We start from the raw sequence: 22,133 nt of genomic DNA on the forward strand, positions 1-22,133 counted from the left end.
CTTTTCTGAATGCACCCTCTCCACCCAACCCCTGCTTTTAGAGACCTCTATCCTGTCCCCGCTCCATCTCCTCTTTTCTAAGCTGAACAGTCCCAGTCTCTGTAGCCTCTCTTCATCTGGGACCTGTTCCCAACCCCTGATCATGTTAGTTGCCCTCCCCTCTCCCAGCCTTTCTCTTCCCCTCTCCCACCTCCTTTTCCCAGTCTCCCCCAGTTTTGTTCAATAAAGACAGAGTCAATGTTGGAAGAAACGTTATCTTTATTTTGTACATCAGGAAGGGGGGCTAGGGAGGGGTAAGTGGAAGGAGGTGAGGGAGGAATGGGGTACGAGCCCCCGATGGGGAGGACTGGGCTGGCTCTGCAGGCTTCTGGGGGTGGAAGCTCTCCTGCAGCCCCCCAATTGCCCCCTCTCCCCAGATGGCAGCCTGTGGCAAGTGCAGCCGGTCTGATGGCCGAGTGGTGTGATGTGCCCAGTGTGGGCACTCCGGGCACTCCAAGCCAGGACTGGTTTTCAAGCAGGGCACCCCTGAGAACTGTCTGTCCGGGGTGGGGGTCGGGTCCCTTTAAGCGCAGCCCTCGGCTAGCCTGAGACAGCAGCTCCACGCTCTAAGTCCTCCTCTGATGCCCTGCTGGCACTGCTTCCGGCCATCCTTAAGCCCTGTTCAGGGTCCACTCAATGTGGACATGCTAGTTCGAATTAGCAAAACGCTAATTCGAACTAGTTTTTAGTTCTAGACGCGTTAGTTCGAATTAGCTTAGTTCGAATTAACTAATTCGAACTTAGTTCGAATTAGCGCTGTAGTGTAGACGTACCTTTTGTTTTTAATAGTGTCACACTGTTGACCCATTTACCTTATGGTCCACTATGATCCAGATCCCTTCCTGCAGTATTCCTTTCTAGACAGTCACTTCCCATTTTGTATGTGTGAAACTGACTGGTCCTCTCTAAATGCAGTACTTTGCACTTGTCTCTACTCAAGTTCTTCCTATTTACCTAAGACCATTTCTCCACAAATATTTTTATAGCACAGTTTTATACTGCTTATTAAAAGAATCTTGATCAAAAAAACTTATTTAACCTACTTTATAAATTATCTACTAGTATCTTATTAGCTTAAATTCCGTGTGCTAAATCAATAAACAAGCTAGTTCAGAGACACACACGTGCACGCACGCGCACACACACACACACAAAAACAAACAAAAAAACAGAATCAAATCTTGCAAATCTGCTACTCCTACTGGTCACATATTAATACCAAGCACATACATGAATGTCTCAAGTTTCAGGGTCTCCATCTTTAAGTTTCATTTTTACAGTTATGCACATAAATGGTACAATAATGCCTTACTTCTGCATACTTATCTTCAAGTTAAAAGCTAAAATAATTACTCATCAACATAAAAATCACATTTAAAGCATTTATTTTGAAAAATAAAATACAAAAGATCACTGCACTGTAAATGTACATGAAATTTATTAACATCCCAGAAGTGATTTTTAAATAATTCAAGATATTTAACCATTTTTCACATGTCCATAAAATTGAAACAGGCACAACTGTTCTACCAAAACATCATTTAGGACAAGCACAAGCCACTTTTACAAAATTTCATACATTTAAATTTCAAGCTATTTTTTACAAAGCCTTTAAAATTAAGATCTGGAAGTAAACAGAGATATAGACAAAACAGCAGTTTCACCAGAGGCCGGATTTTGCTTTAATTTCATTTTGCAACTGTAGAAACAGTTGTCTAAATGTAACATAGTACTACATCACCATCAGTGAAGTGCTGACCATATCAGAAAAGTGCTTTTATTGTTACTGGGTTAAGTGTGCTCACAAAAACAAAAACAAAATAAGCCCAAAGAAAACAAAAACCACAGTCAGAAGGCAAATGGGAGAAGATTCTGGAAAAGGCGGCCATGAACGGTATACCTCACTGATCTCGGTAAGACAGTCCTTATAATGGCATGTTAAAGAGAAAATAATAATTTAGAAAGTTAGAATTTGTGCACTCATTTCATTTGTTAAAATTCATTTTGCAACTCTATACATATTCACAAATACAAATAATTCACAGTTGGAATGGCAATCATTTCAACTGGTCTAGAATTACCAAGCCACTCAAACCTTTCCTTCAACCCAATATGGATATTTTAAAAGCATGAAATCTTATCACAAGTCATATGTAAGGCAAAGAGCGGAAAGCGGTTTATTTCTATATACTTTCAATAAACACTTTAGCTACACAGTGCAAATTTTATTATTAACTTTCTAGTCCATCTCAAAGTGACAGCAAAATTGCTTCTGGAGATGGTTTCAAGGAGATTTTGCTGCTTTGAAACATAAAAAAATCAGCACTAAAGCTCCCCTGCCAATTATTTGTGAAAAAAATTATCTGAGACATACATAATAAAAACATTTAAAATGTAACACTAAAATGAATGTTTTCCACATAGATTTCTAAATTAAGAATGTTTCCAAACAGAATTCCTTTCTTTATAATGCAACTTAATCCTTCTATGACCAGGTCAAGCATATGTTATTTGTTTATTTATAGCACTATGGTGCCTTAATTTCATTTAGGATGGACATTACATTTTCATGGGCAATTGGAATATTTTAAGCAAACGAGTGTCCTAAAAATAATATCATTATTTATTATAGCATTAGCAACAATGTTATACACAGCAGTGTGAGTCTTAGCAGTGTGTGGGCAGGGTGTGCTCTTGTGGAGTCAGTGCCCCGCAGCAGCCGTGTATAATGTGTACTAAAATAAGCATTCCATAGCTCAGCCATTTTTGGTCCACTGACAAAGAAATACTAAATTCCTGAAGCTGATTCAGGATATATGGGCCACCAAAGGCAAAAACCATATGTTTCCTTCATTTTTTGTCATTTCTCATCTCCTTCTTTAGCTAAAAAACTGTCTTTAAAAATATAAAAAGCTTATTCTAAAATACTTTGTTAAAATGCATTTTAATTGGAAGTACAAATGTCACCTGCATATTAATTTTAACAAAAATTAAAAATGAGGATCTACTGAAGTGCCCGCTGTATTTTAAAACTTTATGTCTTCTTTTCTACTTCTGGACATACCACAGTGCAGAGAATTCCAAGATTAGAGGAAATGGTTTAAATTCAGAGAGGATATAAGGTTATATAGCAAGCCTGAAATGATTATACTTTTTCAGCTCCTATGCATACTGAATTACACCAGACTAACTCATATATATTACTTTTGAATCTGGACTGAATACCTTCATCTTTTTCCCAACCAAAACCCCAAATATGTAAACGCAGTATACAATTTTCCACTGAAAATCGATGAAGTGAGATTTTTTTTTTAAATTGCTATTAACAAGCTTAATTGAAATAATTTCAGCAGATAAATAACTTTGTGATACTCTATTTTACTACCTTGTGTGCAAGATAAGTCCATCGGATATTCTACTCCACTGGTTCTGTCTGTTAAAGCAAATACATACATATGTTAATATAAACTGCTACCACCTATTAAAACAAAATTAGTTATTTTCTATTACAAAATAAAAATATCACTAATAGTGCCAGTTTCTTGTTTGATTCTTTATATATACTCCAGTCTCAGTCATCAGAACAAAGTATCAAGTAGAAAGATGAATTTAACAGAAGCAATTTCAACTTCAGCAATCCTATTTCGTAACACTTTTGAAGCACACTGATTCCACTGGTATATGACAATTTTTTTTTATTTAGTGTTTCCATAGCTAGAGATGTGATAGGGTAATGGTTAACTAACATCCAGGGGCAGCCCCCCACCTGCAGCCCTCCATGAAGGGAGGACTGCTCCAGCCCCACTGGGGCTGGGAGCCCCACATGGGGTTGGGGGAGGCGGTGGCAGCCCTGCGGATGGGAGAGGGAGGCTGCTTGAGCCAGGCTGGAGTGCTCCCCGCATCCCACTTAATTGGTTAAACTTAAGATTTAACCAGTTAACTGATTAAACAGTGGTTTACATCTTAGTTGTAGCTGTGTTGGTCACATCATATGAGAGAGACAAGGTGGACAGGTAATATCACCTATTGGTCCAATTTCTCTTGGTGAAAGAGATAAGCTTTTGAGCTGCACAGAACTCTTCTTCAGGTCTGGGAATAGTACTCAATGTCACAGCTAAACACGAGGTGAAACAGATTGTTAACACAAGGAGACAACACTTTGCAAAAAATTATTCCAATTAAAATGGCAATTAACACCTCTGAAATCAGAGGAGAGATACTGGGTTACGGAGTGTTGTATCAAGACATAAAATCAAAGTTTCTAGTGATTTATGCTTTTTTATGTCTACCTGAGTGATGAATTTAAACTCTCTGACTTGACTTTTGAAAGTACTATGCAAGTTTCCTGTAAAGATGAGGACTGAGAAGTCAGATATAGAGTGATCATTTTGTGAAAAGTGTTTGCCATGGATGACAGAAAAAATGATAAAAGGCAATAATAATCAGAGTTAATTCATTTGAGGCAATGAATGAGGTGCAATACGTTTTGATAGGCACATGTATGACCCATGGATCTTGAAAGGTATACTGTGGCTGTATTGATCATTGTAGGGGCAGATATATGGCTGCAGGTTTTACCGTTGTTATGGCAGTGTCTGGTGCCAGCCAGTATAAGCTGACATGTCTTGATTTGTGGGGATGCTGCTTCTGATGAGGAGCTTGGTGAGGCTGGGGGTTGCTTGAAGGCCAGAAGAGTGGTTCAGTATTTTTTTTCAGGATGTGGTCACCACCAAGTATGGGTTTTAATTCTTTGCTGCTGTCCTATATGCCAGGGTGGGGAACCTCAGGCCCAAGGGCTGGATGTGGCCCCCAGCTTGCCTGGATCCAGCCCCTGAGGCGTAGGGCCCCCCCTCCCAGCTTTGGGGAGCCTGTGCTGGCACTCCAGTCACCCTACCATGGGACTGGAGCACACAAAATCTACTAGGCTGGGCCCTCCGAGGCTCTGGTGTGTGAGGGGAATGTAGGGAGTGTCCTCCTTAGTTGGGGGCCACTGTAGTGGTTCAGGTCACCAATGTAGTAAATTCACGATTCATTGGTGTGGCATCCTGACAATGATAAACGTTTGGCTGCGTGTGTTTTTGTGAGCTCCCTCAGTACATTACGCCAGCTCTGCAGGTAGCGAGCATTATGGACTTCACGAGAGCCTCTGAAGACCACGGATTCAGATAATATACAAAGGCACCTGAGGCAGGTTTATTGTCGAACAAAGTACAGTAATAGTCATCGGTAGCCAGATGGCCGCCGAGCCCCTATGCATTTGTACCCATGACAATGGACACGGCTCAATCATTTGTATGGATTTCACTATTAACTCTTTGGCTGGCCTAGGGGGCAAGTTGAGGTCCCCCAACATTTACTGACAGAGAAACTATTTATGATACCCACTATATGTATCATCTTACACATTAATGACACATTTGCTACCTCCCCTTGTACTTTCCTCCAAAGCATTCACTCCCCATTGTTCTGCTTTCACTTGTTTCAAACTATTTGATGATGTACTCAGCTCGGTGTCCTGATGGAAGGTATTTACATATTTCATGTGCTTTTATTAGTGCTAACAGTTCTAGTGCTACAAGACACTGGCAGGCAAACATCTGCTTTTCTCACTGCCTGTCTGTTACTCAGAGACTTCGGTTCAGGCACACGGCCCATGCTTCAAGCTTTCTTTCTCCTACAGCCACATCAGTGAGGGTGGGGTTTTTAAAATGTATTTATTTATTTTTGCTTCTCACTTGTGTGTGGCCCCCAACTGATTTTTTTATGGGTTAGTGGCCCCCAACCCAAAAAAGGTTCCCCACCCCTGCCATATGCATTCCAGTTTGGGTAGTAGGTGACAATTTGTGATGCTGAGTAAAGAGTTTTTTTCTTTATTGAAGCAATTGCTCTCGGGGAATGAAGGGGGCCTGTCGGAAGATGCTTCTTTGGTGGAGTGTCCTTGTTTGGTGAACGCAGTTTTAAAGTGTGTTAAGTTGTGTCTCTAGGACTTTCTCCTTGGAGCATGGAGCACTTGAGCACCTTGCAATAGGTAACAGATACTTTTGGTGGGTGGTTGCTTGATCTGTGGAGGTTTCTTGTATGTAATTATCTTTAGGGATATACTGTTGAAGCTGGTGGTGGTGTCCAGGAAGTTGATGCTGGTGTGGGTGAGTTCTAGAGAGAGTCTGATGGTTGGGTGTTGCTGGAAATTGTGGTGGAAATCTATGAGGGCATTTAGGTTGCCTCTCCGGAGGATGAAAATATCATTGATGTATCTCATATATCACTGGTTTCGTTTCACATCATTCTAGAAATTCTTCCTTAAGTTAGCCCAAGAAGAGGCTGGCATACTGGCACACTACCTTTGTATCCATGGCTGTTCCAAGGGTTTGGGCAAGTAGTTGGTTGTTGTATGTAAAGTTGTTAAGAGTGAAGATGAAAAGGATGAGGTTAGCAATGTGTTTAAGGTAGACAGACAATGGGCAACATTGAAATAGTAGATATTTGAGGCACCCATGGTGGGGGATATTGGTGAATAGGCAGACAACATTCACCCTCTTCGGGCCAGTTGAGCCAAGTTTGCTCCCTGGTTTTCTGGGGAGTTGATGGCAGCAAAATGTTCTATGCAATAACTAGAACCGGGTGGTGAGTGGCTGGCCAATTCCCGCCCTCCACCCCCCGCCCCCCACACTATAAACATACCCCCAGCACAGCCTTGTATACCCCGTGGGTTATACTCGTGTGCAGGGTATACAAGATTTTTTTTAACTCAAAAAGAAAAAATCGCGGGGTATATTTGGGTGCGGGCTTTTTGAGAGGTTGTGCCGGGGGTATGTTTATGGTGTGGGGGGTGGAGGGCAGGAATTGGCCAGCCACTCACCGCCCAGTTCTAGTTATTGCATAGGACATTTTGCTGCCATCAACTCCCCAGAAAACCAGGGAGCAAACTTGGCTCAACTAGCCCGAAGAGGGTGCTTAAGAGCAATCATGTCAACCACCCAGGCTACCTTGACATTCCATATATTGACTAGGGCATTGACAGGACCATTTGCCATAACTGCTGAATAATCCCTCAGGGACCTCAGGAAACCCTTCTGATCCATGAGCCTCCAAGGGCGGACCATCTTAATCAGTCCCACGCCTCTGCGGAGAAGGTCAGCAGATAGTCTAAACTTGACCAGGTAGTGATCAGTACATGACAAAGGGAGTAGAACTACATCCCTTATCCCAAGAACTCTAGTATCCTTAGTCCAAAAGACCAGGTCAAGCATATGACTTGCAACATGCATGAGGGCAGTTATTTCTTGGGATAGTCCAAGGGTAGCCATAACTGATGTAATCATCACTGCTGAGAACTACAGTGGCATCCCCTTTGTCTGCTAGTTTGATCCTTATTTAGCAGTTGGATTTTAGAGATTGTACAGATGTCCTCTCCACAGTGGAGAGATCAGGGAGAATTTTAAGGAGGTCGCAGCTGATTTTTTTCTCTCTGAAGCAATCCATATAAAGGCCAAGTATGTAGCAGACACCCCATCTGTTTTGTTTTTGTTTGGCTTCCTTTTGCAGCATGGGGCACGGTCACTGACTGGTTTGATCTGGAGTAAATGGTGGATTCTCTGAAACTGAAATCTTGAAATCATGATTTGGGGACTTCAGTAACTTAGCCAGAGGTCATGGGCCTGTTGCAGGAATAGATGATTCACGTTCTGGGGCCTGTTATGTACGCTGACCATGAGTCCCAGATTTTTCAGTCTGTCCCAAATTTAAATACTGTGTCCTGGTGTCCCCATCAAGTACTACCGTGTCCAGAAAAGGCCGGCCGCACGTGACTTGCAGAGAAGCAGCAAGCTAGAAATGACTCGGTGAATCGCCATTTCCCTTCCCTTGGCCGGCAGAGATCGCAGAAACTCACCCCTTTGTGTGGCGCAGCAGCAACAGTCCGGCCCCCCCCCTCCCCCCCACAGAGCATGTAGGTGGCTTCCTGCCTTTGCGCTTTGCCGGCGGGCAGCTGGGGTGGCTTCTGGTGATGTGCGGTCTGGAGCATTCTCCGCATTCCAGCATGCTGTCTGGTGAGCTCCCGCCCCCTCCTACCCCATCACTGCACGCCACATGGCCCCCTCCCTCCCCTGTGGGACTGCCTCTGCCATGTGGGGTCCTGGTCCAGCCCCACTGCCTCCTCCCATGTGCAGGCAGCTGCTTATTCGTTGTTCCAGTGACCACCGCTACCATGTGAGCCCCAGCAGCGGCCGCACAGAGCCCGGCTGGGGCGCTGCGGGTCGGGCTCGGCAGGTGTGCTCCGTGCACTGTTGCTCTCTCTCCCCACTCCCAGGAAACAGCAGCGCACAGAAGCACTCGGGCTGCCACTGTCTGCAGTGAGCCAGGTCTGGTGGGGTCAGGGCTCTTTCCCCCTCCGCGCACCCTCCACGCAGGAAGCTGGAGGTGATGCTGCAGCCCCGTGGCAGTGTGGTGTCCTTGGTGCATGGGGGGCTGAGCTCCCTCCCCACCCCCGTGAGGGAATAGCAGTGCATTGTCCAGAAGCTTTCCCCGCTGCAAAGGTTGCAAAGCCAGGTAAGTGCCCCCCTCATGCCCAGACCCTTGAACCCCAATCCTCCTCACTCACTCCCCTCCCCCTGCCGACCCTGCACCCCCAGCTAGCTCTTGCACCCTCCCTCCTAACCAGACACCCTATCCCCAGCCTGCTCCTGAACCTTCCCTTGTCTGGGCACCCTACCCTCTACCCAGACACCTACCCCACCCTGCTTCTGCATCCACCATTGCTCCTGCCCTCTCCCTTATTCCTGCTCCCTCCACCTGGCCAGACATCATGCTCCCAGCCTGCTTCTGCATCCTACCTCCCACCCAGACCTGGCAATCTCTCCTCCTTCTGCACCTGACCTCCCTCCCAGAGCCTGTACCCAATCCCTATCCCACTCACTGGCAGCCCTCCCTGAACCCCTATCCCAGAGCCTAAGGGGGTCCATAAAATCCACTAACTCCAGAAACCTGGAAAAGTAAATCTGGCCTATGGGAAACCCTGACCTCAGTCCTCCCTGTCCCTTTCCCTCGCCCCATGGCACTAGAGCACAGAGGAGCGAGGTGTCTCAGTTGGGGGCCACATCAGTGAGGGTTGGGGGGTTTTGGAGAAGGTTTGTTTGCATCTCATTTGTGTGGTCCCCAACTGATTTTTTTGTGTGGGCCAGTAGCCCCTGATCCTGCCATAAAGAAAGACGACATTGAAACATTTTGTGTTGGAAATAAATTAATATTTTACTTTATTTAAAATTAAGTTTGATAAACTAACATGAGAGATCAAATGCTTAATCCATTTAATAATTTAAATTAAACTGTTCTTCCTAGCTGCAGCACTAGCAAAATGGCTTGGATGTAATTATCAGTGAGTTTCTGTGGCCCACCCGTTGCTAATAGAAAGGTTTACATTAAACCATGTGGTCCATGGGCCAAAAAGTTTGAGAATCGCCCCAAGAGATTGCCCACAGTTTCCTGCTGCTCCACAAGAGCCCGCAGAGATTGGATCTGTTGCCACAGCGGTGAAATCACCATGTCACTCTGGGAATGGGAAATAGAAGTCCCAGGACTGCGCCAGGAGAGCAGAATAGCAGAATGCGCACTTCCTGAGCAACTGGAGCTGGTGCGCAGTCCCAGGACTCCTCCTCTCGCCCCCGCCCCCCTACAGAAAGGCAGCGGGGGAAGGAAATCGCAGGCACGCGACAGGCCTGGCGTTTCAGAAAGTGCGCTGGCTGTCTGGGGGAACAGCCCGTGTTTCTTCCTGAAACCTGGACCTGGCAGGCAGCTGTAGGATCCCCAAGTACTGGCCCGAACTGTCCCTGTCCCCTCCCCCTGGCCAGACCCCCCCCCACAAGTACCCTGCCCCAGCCCTCACTAGAACCCTGCTACTACCCCCTTCCTCCTGGCCAGACACCTACCCCCAGCTTGCTCCTGTACCCTATTTTCCACCAAGATTCTGCACCCCATCCCTATCCCACTCACTGGCAGCCCTGTTCCACACATTGGATCCCTCATTTTTGGCCCCACCTCAGACTGTAGAGGGGCCCACAAATTCCACTAACCCTGGAACCCAGAAGAGTTAATCTCGCCTGTGGCTAGTGCGCCAGGGGGGTGAGGTTGGTTTTTTGCATCTCCCTTATGTGGCCCCGACTGACTTTTCTGTGGGCCAGTGACCCTCTGACTCAAAACAGGTTCCCTGCCCCTCATAAATAAAGACAACACAGAAACATGTTGGCTGTGTCTAGACTGGCAAGTTTTTCCACAAAAGCAGCTGCTTTTGCGGAAAAACTTGCCAGCTGTCTACACTGGCTGCTTGAATTTCCGCAAGAACACTGAAGAGCTCATGTAAGAAATCAGTGCTTCTTGCGGAAGTCCTGTGCTGCTCCCATTGAGGCAAAAGTCCTTTTGCGCAAAAGCTTTTGTGCAAAAGGGCCAGCGTAGACAGCTAAAAACTGTTTTGCGCAAAAAAGCCCCGATAGCGAAAATGGCGATCGGGGCTTTTTTGCGCAAAAGTGCATCTAGATTGGCACGGATACTTTTCCGCAAAAAGTGCTTTTGCGGAAAAGCGTCCATGCCAATCTAAATGCTCTTTTCCGCAAATGCTTTTAACGGAAAAGCGAATGCTTTTGTGGAAAAACTTGCCAGCTGTCTACGCTGGCCGCTTGAATTTGCACAAAAACACTGTCTGTCTCATGTAAGATTGTCAGTGTTCTTGCGGAAATACTGTGCCGCTCCCGTTCGGGCAAAAGCCCTCTTGTGCAAATTCTTTTGCACAAGAGGGCCAGTGTAGACAACGCGGTATTGTTTTGCGCAAAAAAGCCCCAATCGTGAAAATGGCAATCGGGGCTTTCTTGCGCAAAACCACGTCTAAATTGGCACGGACGCTTTTCCGCAAAAAGTGCTTTTGCGGAAAAGTGTCTGTGCCAATCTAGACGCTCTTTTCCGCAAATGCTTTTAACGGAAAAACTTTTCCGTTAAATGCATTCACACAAAATCATGCCAGTCTAGACGTAGCCAGTGAGAGTAAGAAAGGGCTGGGGACAGCAAGTGATGGAGAGGAGGGGAATAGAGAAGGTGGGGCCTCAAGGAAGGGGTGGGGTCTTGGGGAAGAGATGGGGTAGATCTTGGCTTGTCCTGACATTTAAAAAGTGATCTTGGGTGTAAAATGGTTGGAGACCACTGCTCTCCAGGGAGGGTTGTCATGACACGTGTGTGTGGGAGGGGGAAGGGGGTGGGGGGGGCGGATAAACAAGCCCTTTGTTTGATCTGTGAAGAGAAGAGATGTTTTGACTTCCACTTTCAAGGGATTCGTTCTTCTGTCTTTGGGCTGCACGTTGTCTAGACCTGAACGGAGTTAGCTGTGACAAAGTATTTCTGGGTTATTCTGACACACAGTGAAACCTGTGCTAAAGCCCCCATGTCCAATGAGAGAAAGCGCTTTTGTTAGACGAAGTCTCTCCAATTTTCTTCAAAGATTGCCTCTACCAGGCAGTGCAGTTTTGACTGACTAGTCCCTTATATTTTTAAAGAGTAACTAAATGGTAATTGGATCTTCTGAGGTAATGTCCACAGATTGCTTTTGGTCCAATCCTAGCTTAAAGTTTAAATTCGATCAGGTCCTTTGTAAGCAGGTTCGGAAGTAGTCTTATTTGGCAATTATTATTTGGCATTATTTACATCATATAGGCATTGCAATCATGGTATTGGCATATACACTTCTCAGTCGCTTTACATATAAAATAGCCCAGCCCCATGGATCTCCATGGGCAATGTACCTTGCAAGCAGTGGTGGTGAGGGTTAGTGCAGTGTTCTGCACACTGGCATAATCCTTGCCTGCAGGACGCTGAGGTCCCCCACAGACAGGGGCTGCTCCAGATCAGAGTAACCCGTCTACAACGGGCCCTCCAGAGGGTTGGGGCAGCCCTCTGCCCACAGCAGGTGGGGAGCTGCTCCAACCCCCTCCAATTACCAATTAATTGCAACTGGTACACATTATTTTGGATGACTCCCAGGCCCTGAATCAAATGGGGCTGTATCTACACTGCAGAGTAATAAGTCTCAGATCCTGGATCTCATCTTCAATCGAGGTTGGACCCCTGGTGCTGCAGTGTCATGGGACCATAGGTCTGGGGCCTGGGTTAATGCAATTGCAGTACAGTTGCACAAGGGGGGATTCTTTGGGGCCCAAACCCATCCCTATTGGTAGAGGATTGTGGTAGAACTTATTAGAGGGGTCATGTGACAGCCATTTACTTCCAGTCATGTGTCCATCTTGACCCCCAGAAGTACTACCCTCGGGGCTGGACTTCCCCTGGTAGGCGGGTGTGGCCTAAGCTTAGATGGTGTGGCTAATGTGTCCCGATTTTTGGTTCCGAATATATGGTCATCGTACTGTTATGTGCAGGAGGTGACCATGATGGTCCCTTCTAGCCGTAAATGCTAGAAGTTTCAGATATTACCTCATCCACCTCATCTCTCAATTTTTTTTATGACTTCAGTTGATAGGTTTTTTTCTTTTTGGAGAAAAGAACTATTACCTTTTAATTAAGCAGATGTAAGTGTTACTGTATGAATTAGAAGAATTCCATTTTGAATACTACTTAACCATCTCATTTGGAACTTAGACAGTTGGGCCAGGTTGAAAACCAAATTCTGCTGACTTTGCACAGGTCAATTTTTTAAAAAGAGGAATTATTTATATTTAAATAACTGATATTATAGGCTTTAGGAAACATGCCAATTTAGGCTCTATTTACTGTGCTCTATGAAGTATTTTAAAATAGCTTAACTTCTACTATTCAGAAATTCAAACACACAGATGTTTACTACTTTCGACACAATTGTGCACGTTGTACACATATTGCAACTACACATGCAGCACTGTAGCTTAATTAGCCTTTGCCATCATTTAGTTCTATGAAATAACCACTGCATACTTCTTCAACTCAGTTTGCTATATTACTACTGCTAAAAAGTCAGGCATTTATAAATAATTTTTCGCCTTTAGCTGCATAGACACTTTAGCCAGCAGTCGAGAGCTGAACAAAACTATGAAGCAACAGCATATTTAGCTGAGTGGTGTCAGATTCTTAATGGCTGTATATTAGCTAAGCACAGCTTGCAAAGCATGAGCACTAACTGTTCAAGCTGTAAAAACAGGCAAACACCCAGTAAGAGAGCAAAGCCCATGTTAGAGATCACACACAAAGAAGGTTTATCAGAAAGATTCCAGATGCCCAAAGCTAAGAGTTTAATGATCTGAAAACATGAAATAGACAACTATTCTACTTTACTGGTCCATGTTCATTTTATCTTGCACGGGACTTCCTTTCTACTGTCTTCTTTGGCTGGAACAAAAGAAACCAATTTTGGATTTTATATTAACAATGTTTTCAAATTTGAACTGATGTGGCAAGTCAAAACGTTTAATTTCACATGTGATCAATTCTTCCGTGTACTTTTCTGGATCTCTAGTTTTAACATACATAGTTAAGTTATCATTAAGGAAAAAAAGAGTTTGTTCCTCTACTTTTTATACTGAATTACAGTCTGTGACTATGCTTTTATCCTGAGATCATGACAAAACTGAAAATATGAATAAAGTTTCTCACAAACTGGTTACAAACATCACATTAACCTTCCCAATGACCTAAGGAAGGAAGCAAGTATGTTATTAAAGATGGAAACTGAGAGCAAAGTAGCCACTGTACATCCTAACTACCAGTGCCCTGCTACTCCACAGAGTGGCAATATCTCTAGAGCACTGGCTCCCAAAGCTTTTACTAAAGTCACCCACCAACTGCATTTTGTCTTTTTGCCTGCAGAGAGGCCACTGACAGCCTGCAGCAGCTCCCAACACCCTGGCACCACAACCTTAATCCTGGCCCAGGGCAGAAACGAGACTTGGGTGGGGGAGACATTGGAGAGCAAACCTGTTCCACACTCACCACACAGTGGCAGCTCCTGCCACATGAGGATGAGACCAGCTCCCCATCTACATTGCAATCTGGCACCACTCAGGTCTGACTCAGCAACCCCTCTGCCATGACTGGGCCAAATGGGAATGGCACTGGGCCACCCGAGTGGCACTGAAACCCAGTGTGCCAGCTTGCAATGCCCAGAGCAGGGCCCAGCATATGGGATAAGAGCCAACGCAGCTGGGGGAGTGGATGGCCAGCTCACTGTGACCCATCTAGAACCTGCCCATGGCTCACAACTCATCACAGAGGAAGTGTTGTTCTGGAGAAATGAAATTTCATAAGCACGGTGGGCTGAACCAGTGTCCAGTGTTTACTCAAACTTGCTTAAATTGCCACTTATCTGACAGACTTTAATACACATCTTACGGCATCAGAGTGAGAAGGGGGGAAAGAGGAAGTGTTTTAGTGAGTCACCTAATGACCTGGTCTTCCCCTCACATGCAATTCAGCATGGCTGGCAGGTTCTTGGAACCACCAGTTTTGTAGTACTGCTAACCCCAAGAAATAAAAAGACTCATGATGCAAGGTTTTTTTAAGAAAAAGAGTAGGGGGCTGCGCTAACTATTCTCACCAACCCCCCACTCTCTAGGGTTAGGCAGCCTCAGCTCTTCCCCTGGCCACAGGCGTGGCAGCCCTGGTCCTCCCCCCAGCCGTTGGGTTAGGCCAACCCCAGCTCTCCCTGCTCGCCGTCGGGCAGGGCCAAGACCATGCCAGCCCTGGCTCTCCCCCTCTCTCCCTACCAGCCTTAGCAGCCTCAGCTCTCTACCCCCAACTGCCAGGGGGCTGGGCCAGGCTGAGTTGAGGCCTGGCCCCAGCACACCCGGCTCTCTCCCCCAGCCACCAGGGGGTTGGGCTGGGCCGAAGCCCTGGCATGGCAGGCCCAGCTGGAGACTGCGCAGCTCCTGGCCACCCTCAGCTCCAGAGCACAGGGGAAGGGAATGGGGACGCCTCATGGCTTGTGGCTCCTCCGGCTCCCCCCAAGCACGGGGGAAGGGCAGGCCACGTGGTTTGCGGCTCCCCAGAGTTCGGTGGAGGCCACACCGCTGAGGGCAGAGGGAGGGGCTGCAGGTCACCGAGTGAAGCATGATGTCAATCTCTCATTCTGCAGGAATTTTTTTTTAATATATATATATAGAGAGAGAGAGAGAAAGAGAGAGAGATGATATTGCTTTTTCAGTCTGTCTTGAAAGTCTGTCTTGAAATTCATTTAAGCATGAATTTGACACTTTACGAATGGGCCTTAACAAAGATGCTAACTACCTTACCCATTACAAAGATAGCTTCCCCAATTATCACCCTTAATATCATCTCATAGACACTAACCTCCCCCCCTCACTCCCCTCTGTTCTAAAATCTGATTTGTCAATTTTATATGTGTTCACTTTTTTTTTATTGTATCCCTTTGGCATATATGGTTGTGCCAATTTTCTTCCACTATTTGATCTGAGGAAGTGGGTCTGTCCCTCGAAAGCTCATCATCTAATAAACCATCTTGTTAGTCTTTAAAGTGCTACATAGTCCTGTCTTTTGATTGTTGAACTATTTCGTGGGGGGCATGACAAGTAATGTTGCCCCATTCTGCCAAATGTACTGGCCCCTGCTGCAGGAGTTTTTGGCCTCAAACATGCTAGCCCCAACTGCAGCAATTAACCCTGTTCCCAGCCCTACTATAAGGTTGCTTCTCCTAGCACCCATTCTATCAGTTCAGCTCTCTTCATTCAGTTCAGGTGCCCGCCTCATCAACTTCTACTCCATTCAGTTCAGCCCTTCTACTCCATCAATTCATCTCCTCTCCATCCAGGGCTCTCTCCCTGGTTCCATAGAGCAGACTCACATTAACATTAGATCATTTGCAATTTAAACTTTGGATTGGCCTAATTAACTTTTCACAAACAATCCTTTAAAAAACCCACAACGACAAACATGGATAGTCTTTGGCATTTCAAGCACTTCATACACAGTATTTATACACCACCAGAAGTGCTGCCAGTTACAGAGGTCCTACCATTTAGCCTTTACTCATGTAACTATTATTGGGAATTTCTTTAGCTAAGGACTGCAGGACTGAGCCTAAAAGTTGTGTGCATTCCTACACACACGATCACTTCTTTTTGCTTTTAATTTAACCTGGTAAAAATCCCCCTCCCCAGGGAGGATTCTTTGGGGGGTGGTTTTGTTACAGGCAAGTAAATATCAGTACAGAACGGTTTCTTATCTCCAAGAACAACAGTGATGAGGTATGTTGCTCGTATCTATTCCATGCAGCGTCAGAAATTCTTTCCTTAGCAGTACCTGTTAGGCCAGCAGAGACCCCCTTGGAGTGACGCTGCTATGCTGGCCAATATATACCACTGCTGACCCTCCACCCCCTCGGTTCCTTCTTACCGGACTACTTGGAGGAAGGGGTGGAGGGTGGGATTTGGAATGGACACGAGCAGCACATCTCGAACAACAACAGCCCCTCGGGCCAGGGAATTAGAAACCCATGTCCCAGAGAGCCCCTTCCCAGACCCATGAGCGAACAGAACCCTGAGTACTTCCTGTTCTGGCATATGGTGAACAGGTCCAGACGGGGAAACCTCTACCTGCGGAAGATGTCCAGGGCTACATCCCCCGAGGGCCCACCTGTGGCCAGAGAAGGACCTGCTCAGCTGGTTGGCCAGAGTGTTCTGGGGGCCTGGGAGATAGGAGGGAATCGGGTGGATACCTGCCCCCAGTGCAGAGGTCCCACAGGTGAAGGGCCTCCTGATACACGTGAGGAGAGCGGGCCCCACCCTGCCTGCTGATGTACGAAACCGCCGGCGTGTTGTCGGACAGGAGGAGGACGGATTTGCCCCGAGCCAGGGGAGGAAGGCCACACAGGCGAGGCGGACCACTCACAGCTCCCTGACATTGATTTGCAGGGAGAGATCATCCCTTGACCACATAACTTGCGTCTGCATGTCTCCAAGATGGCCCCCCCCCAACCGGTGTCTGACACGTCCGTCACGAGCCAGAGGATCGGTAATAGCCTGGAGAACGGTATTCTGGCACAAACCTTCTCCTCCCGGGTCCACTAGTCCAGGGAGCAAAGGACGGGGGGGGGGGGGGGGGGGAAGAACTGTCACCACTCTGTCCCAGGCACGAAAGGACAGGTTGTGAGTCTTCAGCAGCCACATCTGCAGTGGGCGCATGCGGAGCCTGGTGTGCTGTAAAACGTAGGTGCACATGGCCATTAGGCCCAGAAGGCACATGCAGGCCCTGGCCATGGTTATTGGGAACGTCTGAATGTCCCGGACAGCTGACTTGATTACCAGGAAGCAGGATCTGTGGAAGGAGGCCTTGGCTGTCGAGAAGACCAGATTGACACCCACAAACTATTACTGGAGTAGGCACCAGAGTCAATTTGGGCACATTCAGAAGCAGACCAACTCCTGAAAGTTCTTGAACCAGAGTGATGTGGGCTGGTTGGCAGAGCATCCCCGCAGGTATGGAAACACTTGGATGACTCATTTTCTGAGAGCGGCGACGACGACGGCCATGCACTTAGTGAAGACCCAGGGGGCCATGGAAAGCCCAGAGGGGAGGACTGTAAACTGATAGTGGTCCCTGCCCGCCATAAAACAGAGGAATCCACAGTGGCGGGGCACAATAGAAATGTGAAAATACACTTCTTTTAGATCGAGGGCAATGTACCAGTCTCTGGGAGCAAGGGAAGGAATGATGGATGCAGAGTCACCATCTTGAATTTCTTCTTGACAACGGAGGCATTGAAATCTCCGAGGTCCAGGATGGGATGGAGCCCACCCTTGGCATTGGGGACCAGGAAATATCGGGAATAGAAGCTCCTGCCCAACATCCCAGGGGAACCATCTCTGCAGCCCCAAGGGTAAGAGGATGAAGCATCTCCGCCCGCAGGAGAAGCTCATAAGAGGGATCCCTGAAGAGGGACAACGCAGGGGAATGGGAGGGAGGGGGAGAACAGAAGGTCATACTCCCTTTCCACCATTTCTAGGATCCAACGGGCCGAAGTGATGGATTCCCAGGTGCGATGGAAAGGGACTAGACGGTTCTGGAAGGGGAGGGACGAGGCTAGTAGGCTGGTAGGCCAGGAATGGTGTCTGCCATTCCTCCCATTGCTGTTCCTGTTACAGCTACAGAAGTCAGGGCGTGCGCCCTGCTGGGAAGATGTAGGGACATTCCTGCCGGAGAAGAAGCGCCTCTGGGTTGCTGAGGTGTGAATACCCCAGGGCTTTAAGGTGGCCTGGGTATCTTTGAAGCCGTTTGCAGATGTTGGTCCGTCTGCTCAGAGAATAAGGAGGGGCCCTAAAAGGGGAGGTCCTGTATGGTGTTCTGTAGTTCAAAGGACACCCCGCATCCCTGCAACCAGGAACTGCAGTGCATAACCAGCCCATAGCCATGGAACACGCAGCCGTGTCAGCTGCATCGAGGGCATCCTGGAGCGCGGCCCTAAAGATTGCCCTGCCTTCCTCCAAGAGGGCTCTACACTCAGGCCAAGAGTTCCTGGGGAGTAGCTTGGTGAACTTATCCATGGAGGCCCAGGTGCTATAGGGCATAGCGAGACAGCAGAACCTGCTGATAGGCCTCCTGATGCATAGGCCTTCCTGCCTAGCAAGTCCATTTTTTTGGCATCCCTATTTTGGGGGGTAGCTCCTGGTTGTCCATGCCTCTCCCTTTGATTCACCGCCTGGACCACTAGGGACCCTGGAAGCGGATGGGAGAAGAGATATTCGTTCCCCTCCTGGGACACGAAGTACTGACACTCGGCCCTCTTCTCCATCGGTGGGATAGAGGCCAAAGGAACTTAGATATTTTGGCCACCCTTTTATTAATGGGGAGGCCACTCTGGTGGGATTATCAGATTGTAACATGTCGAGAGTCGGGTTGGAGTCCTCCAACACCCTCACAGCCTGGATCCCCAGGCTCTGGGCCAGGCATCAAAGAAGGTTCTGGTGTGCCCTCAAGTCCATGGAAGGGAGAGTGTCACCCATGGCCTCGTCAGGAGAGGAAGAACTCCGCAGGGGCCTCAGCTGGTGAGAGGGCCTGAGAGGCCGCTGGTGAGGGCCCTGTGGGTGGCTGAAGCTCCTGGCCCTCAGTCTCCTAGGGCCATAGGGAGGTTTGTCCTGGGGGAAGTGACTGCCCTGATGTGGGTGACTGGGTCAGCGGGGGTCATCGAAGGGGGAGCCCCGGACCCAGCGAGGACCGACTCCAGCCTAGAGGGGCCAATGCCCTGGCTCTGGTGGTAGGCCCATGGGGTCCAAAATGGCCATTGAGATGGGCCTGGAGGGGAGCTAGGACTGCTGTATCACCAATACCGGGACTGGCTGCGTCTATTGATGCGGCTGCTGCTGAGAGGAGGAACTCCAGTGCCATGATCAGTGGAAGTGGGACCGGTACTGGGACCTGATCCCCTGGACGATCACGTGGACTCCACCTCCGTGTCGGTTGACTACGCCGATGCTGATCATGGTGGGGCGGAGGGAGATGCAGCTGGTGATCTGGCTGATGGGGCGTGCCGAACCATCGATTCCGGTTTACCCCAGTGCCAGCAGGGAGGAGGCGGGAGCATGGCCAGGCCCGGGAAGCCCTGAATGGGGCTGACGGTTCATGGCGGCTGGTGCTGCGCTCGGCGCCAGTTGAGACCCCTGCCTTGGTGTCCAGTCTGGTGCCGAGGCACAGGCTGGGGCTGAAATCGCCAGGGCTCGACAAATAATACAATCTACTTGCCCGTGGCGAGTAGATTGCAACCCGGAAGAGCCGGGTTCAGGTGATCTGTGCATGCACAGATCACCGGATAGCGCGGCTGGCGAGCGGGGCTCGCTGCAGTTCGGCGAGCCCTGGAAATCGCTGTCAGTGCCGGCCCTGTCGGCGGTGCTGCAGTCGGGCCCGGAGCAGCATGAGAGGTGACTGTAGCGGAGCAGTGCTTCTTAGGATCCGGTGCTTAGGTACCTAGGCTCTGCTCAGTGCTGCCCGGGGTCCCGATCCTTTCCCAAGGTCAGTGCCAGGATCGGAAAGGGGGACAGCTCAATCAGATCCATGGCTGCCTCAAAAGCCTCCAGAGTCGAGAGCTCTGGGAAGTCCTAGGGCTGGCATCCCTGTGTTGACTTGGTTGCTTGCCCAACCAAGAAGGCTCAGTGCCTGATGGTGCCGCGTGCCCCACTTGAGGGCGCATGGAGGGTACATGCTGTGGAGGCAACCTACCCCTGCAAGACCTCCTTTTCTTCTGAGGTACCAGGGACTGGGAACAGTGCCGAGGTCTACACGGTGCCAGGGAGGTGCGCAAGTGGCCTGATGGCCTCCCGCACCAAGGCCTGTGCTGGGTACGATGATGGTGCTGGATGTAAAGCCACCTCCATTAGAATGATTTTCAGGCGCAACTCTTTCCCGCTTTGTTTGTGGTTGAAACACCTTACACATTTTACAGGCCTCGGACAAGTGAGCCTCTCCCAAGCACTTAAGGCAAGCAGAGCATGGGTCACTATAGGGCACAGGCCTCTGGCACTTTTCACAGGATTTGAAGACCTGAGGGCCGGGCCGAGCCGTGCATGCCCCGCCGCACCCACCGGGCACACGGAGCAAGGACCAGGGTGGGTCCTTAGTACTAGAACACATCACTTAGCAACTACTTAGAGAACTGATAAGAACTGTAACTGTTGAAACCTAGAACAAAGAACTTTAGAAACGAGTTACTGCTACAGGGCTCTTGCTAGGCGAGAGCAAGAGCATGTTCCAACAACCATCACAGGTGGTAAGAAGGAACCGAAGGGGGTGGAGAGCCAACAGGAGCATATATTGGCCAGTATACTGGCACCACTCCAGGGGGCTCCCTTGCTGGCCCAATGGGTACTGCTCAGGGTAATATTTTCAACAAGGTGTGCACATTATGCGCACACACCTACATGGAATGGACATGGGCAATCACTCGAAGAAGAATGTATTTTACTATCTTCATGGTATGGGTGAGTGACCATGTTTTTGCTCCTGGGCAAGGCAATCTGCATGATGTTTTATGCAGATGAACAGACTAGAACAAGGCACAATGAAATGCATTTTTTCTTTTTTTGTCATTAGAGTCACCATATTAAAAGCAATTAAAAATGTGGTTGATAGTTTTATAGCACACAAATTTATTCTACAGTAATTCTTCAATATAGAATTTGAAAAATATATCTATGTGATGGTCTATTTATATTTCTTAGTTCTTTAAAACTTGTTTGTAGTTACAAGACATCTATGTATTAATCTAATTGAATTCTAAGAATTAAGTCCTGCTTTCTCTTTGATTAAAGTGAAGGTCACTGAATTGTTAGCAGAAGGCCAGTAATGATACATATCAACAGCACCCAGAGTTTGAGATGCTGCACATACAGGTGGAAAACTTTTGTTAGAGTTCTACTGATACCAACTCTCGACCAGGGATTTTCTTGGTAGTTTAGGTCTGAAGAATCTCAAATCTGTAGTGAAACTACAAGGAAACACCTTCTCTAGTTATTACTGCTGACATGGCTGCTGTTCTAACTATTCTTCAATATCCTTTGGGGAAGGACCATGCCATGTATAAGCACCTCATTATTATTATAAGAGTTTAATAACTAACTATATTATATATAGTATATATTACTACTACATACCTGAATACTTGGGGCAGATAATTCCCCCCTCCCCCCAAAAAACCATTTTTTATTGCACTACAAGGTCAACGAAATGCCCTGAATTCAATAGATTATGAGAATAAATCATCTTAATACTGTGTCCCATTTTGAATTACAATTAAAGTTGTGAAATATATTTACTAGTTCACAGTTCTTAGTAATTGATAAGATAACCTATCTTTACTGCCCATGACTGAATTGCTTTACTGAAGTGTGCCAAAACACTATCTGCTCTATACCTGATTTAGAACAAGGCAACAGTTAGCAGATTAAGTGTCCTTACTACCAATAATAATACCTCCAAATGAAATTTTGGGTATTCCAAATGACATTTGGCCTGAACAGCAAAGGTCAGATCTGCAGTTTCCCAGGATTCCAGGAATGTTTTTGTCTGGCACCTTGTCTTGGACTCCTCTCTTGTTGGACGTGGTGTACTATATTCCATACCAGACACAC

The 22,133-nt window shown here is 47.4% G+C and overlaps 1 protein-coding gene across 5 annotated transcripts in view; it reads right to left on the reverse strand.

Moving 5' to 3' along the window:
* Positions 1–1,407: 1,407 nt before the first annotated feature.
* TPST1 (tyrosylprotein sulfotransferase 1) overlaps positions 1,408–22,133 on the reverse strand; it is a 104,271-nt gene continuing 83,545 nt past the window's right edge. For 2 of the 5 annotated variants that reach the window (XR_012897145.1, XR_012897143.1), the window contains exons 5-7: positions 13,339–13,392; positions 3,425–3,472; positions 1,408–1,963 (exon numbers count right to left, since the gene is read on the reverse strand). Coding sequence is in view for 2 of the 5 variants with exons in the window: in XM_075905093.1 (XP_075761208.1) it covers positions 3,455–3,472 (18 nt within the window). In the remaining 3 variants the exon portion in view is untranslated. Of the gene's footprint in view, positions 1,964–3,424; positions 3,473–13,333; positions 13,393–22,133 lie in introns of all 5 variants that reach the window. The other 3 variants (XM_075905093.1, XM_075905090.1, XR_012897144.1) reach the window with 2 other exon arrangements.

This window comes from Pelodiscus sinensis, chromosome 21 (assembly GCF_049634645.1).
Source record: "Pelodiscus sinensis isolate JC-2024 chromosome 21, ASM4963464v1, whole genome shotgun sequence".
Lineage (NCBI taxonomy): Eukaryota > Metazoa > Chordata > Testudines > Trionychidae > Pelodiscus > Pelodiscus sinensis.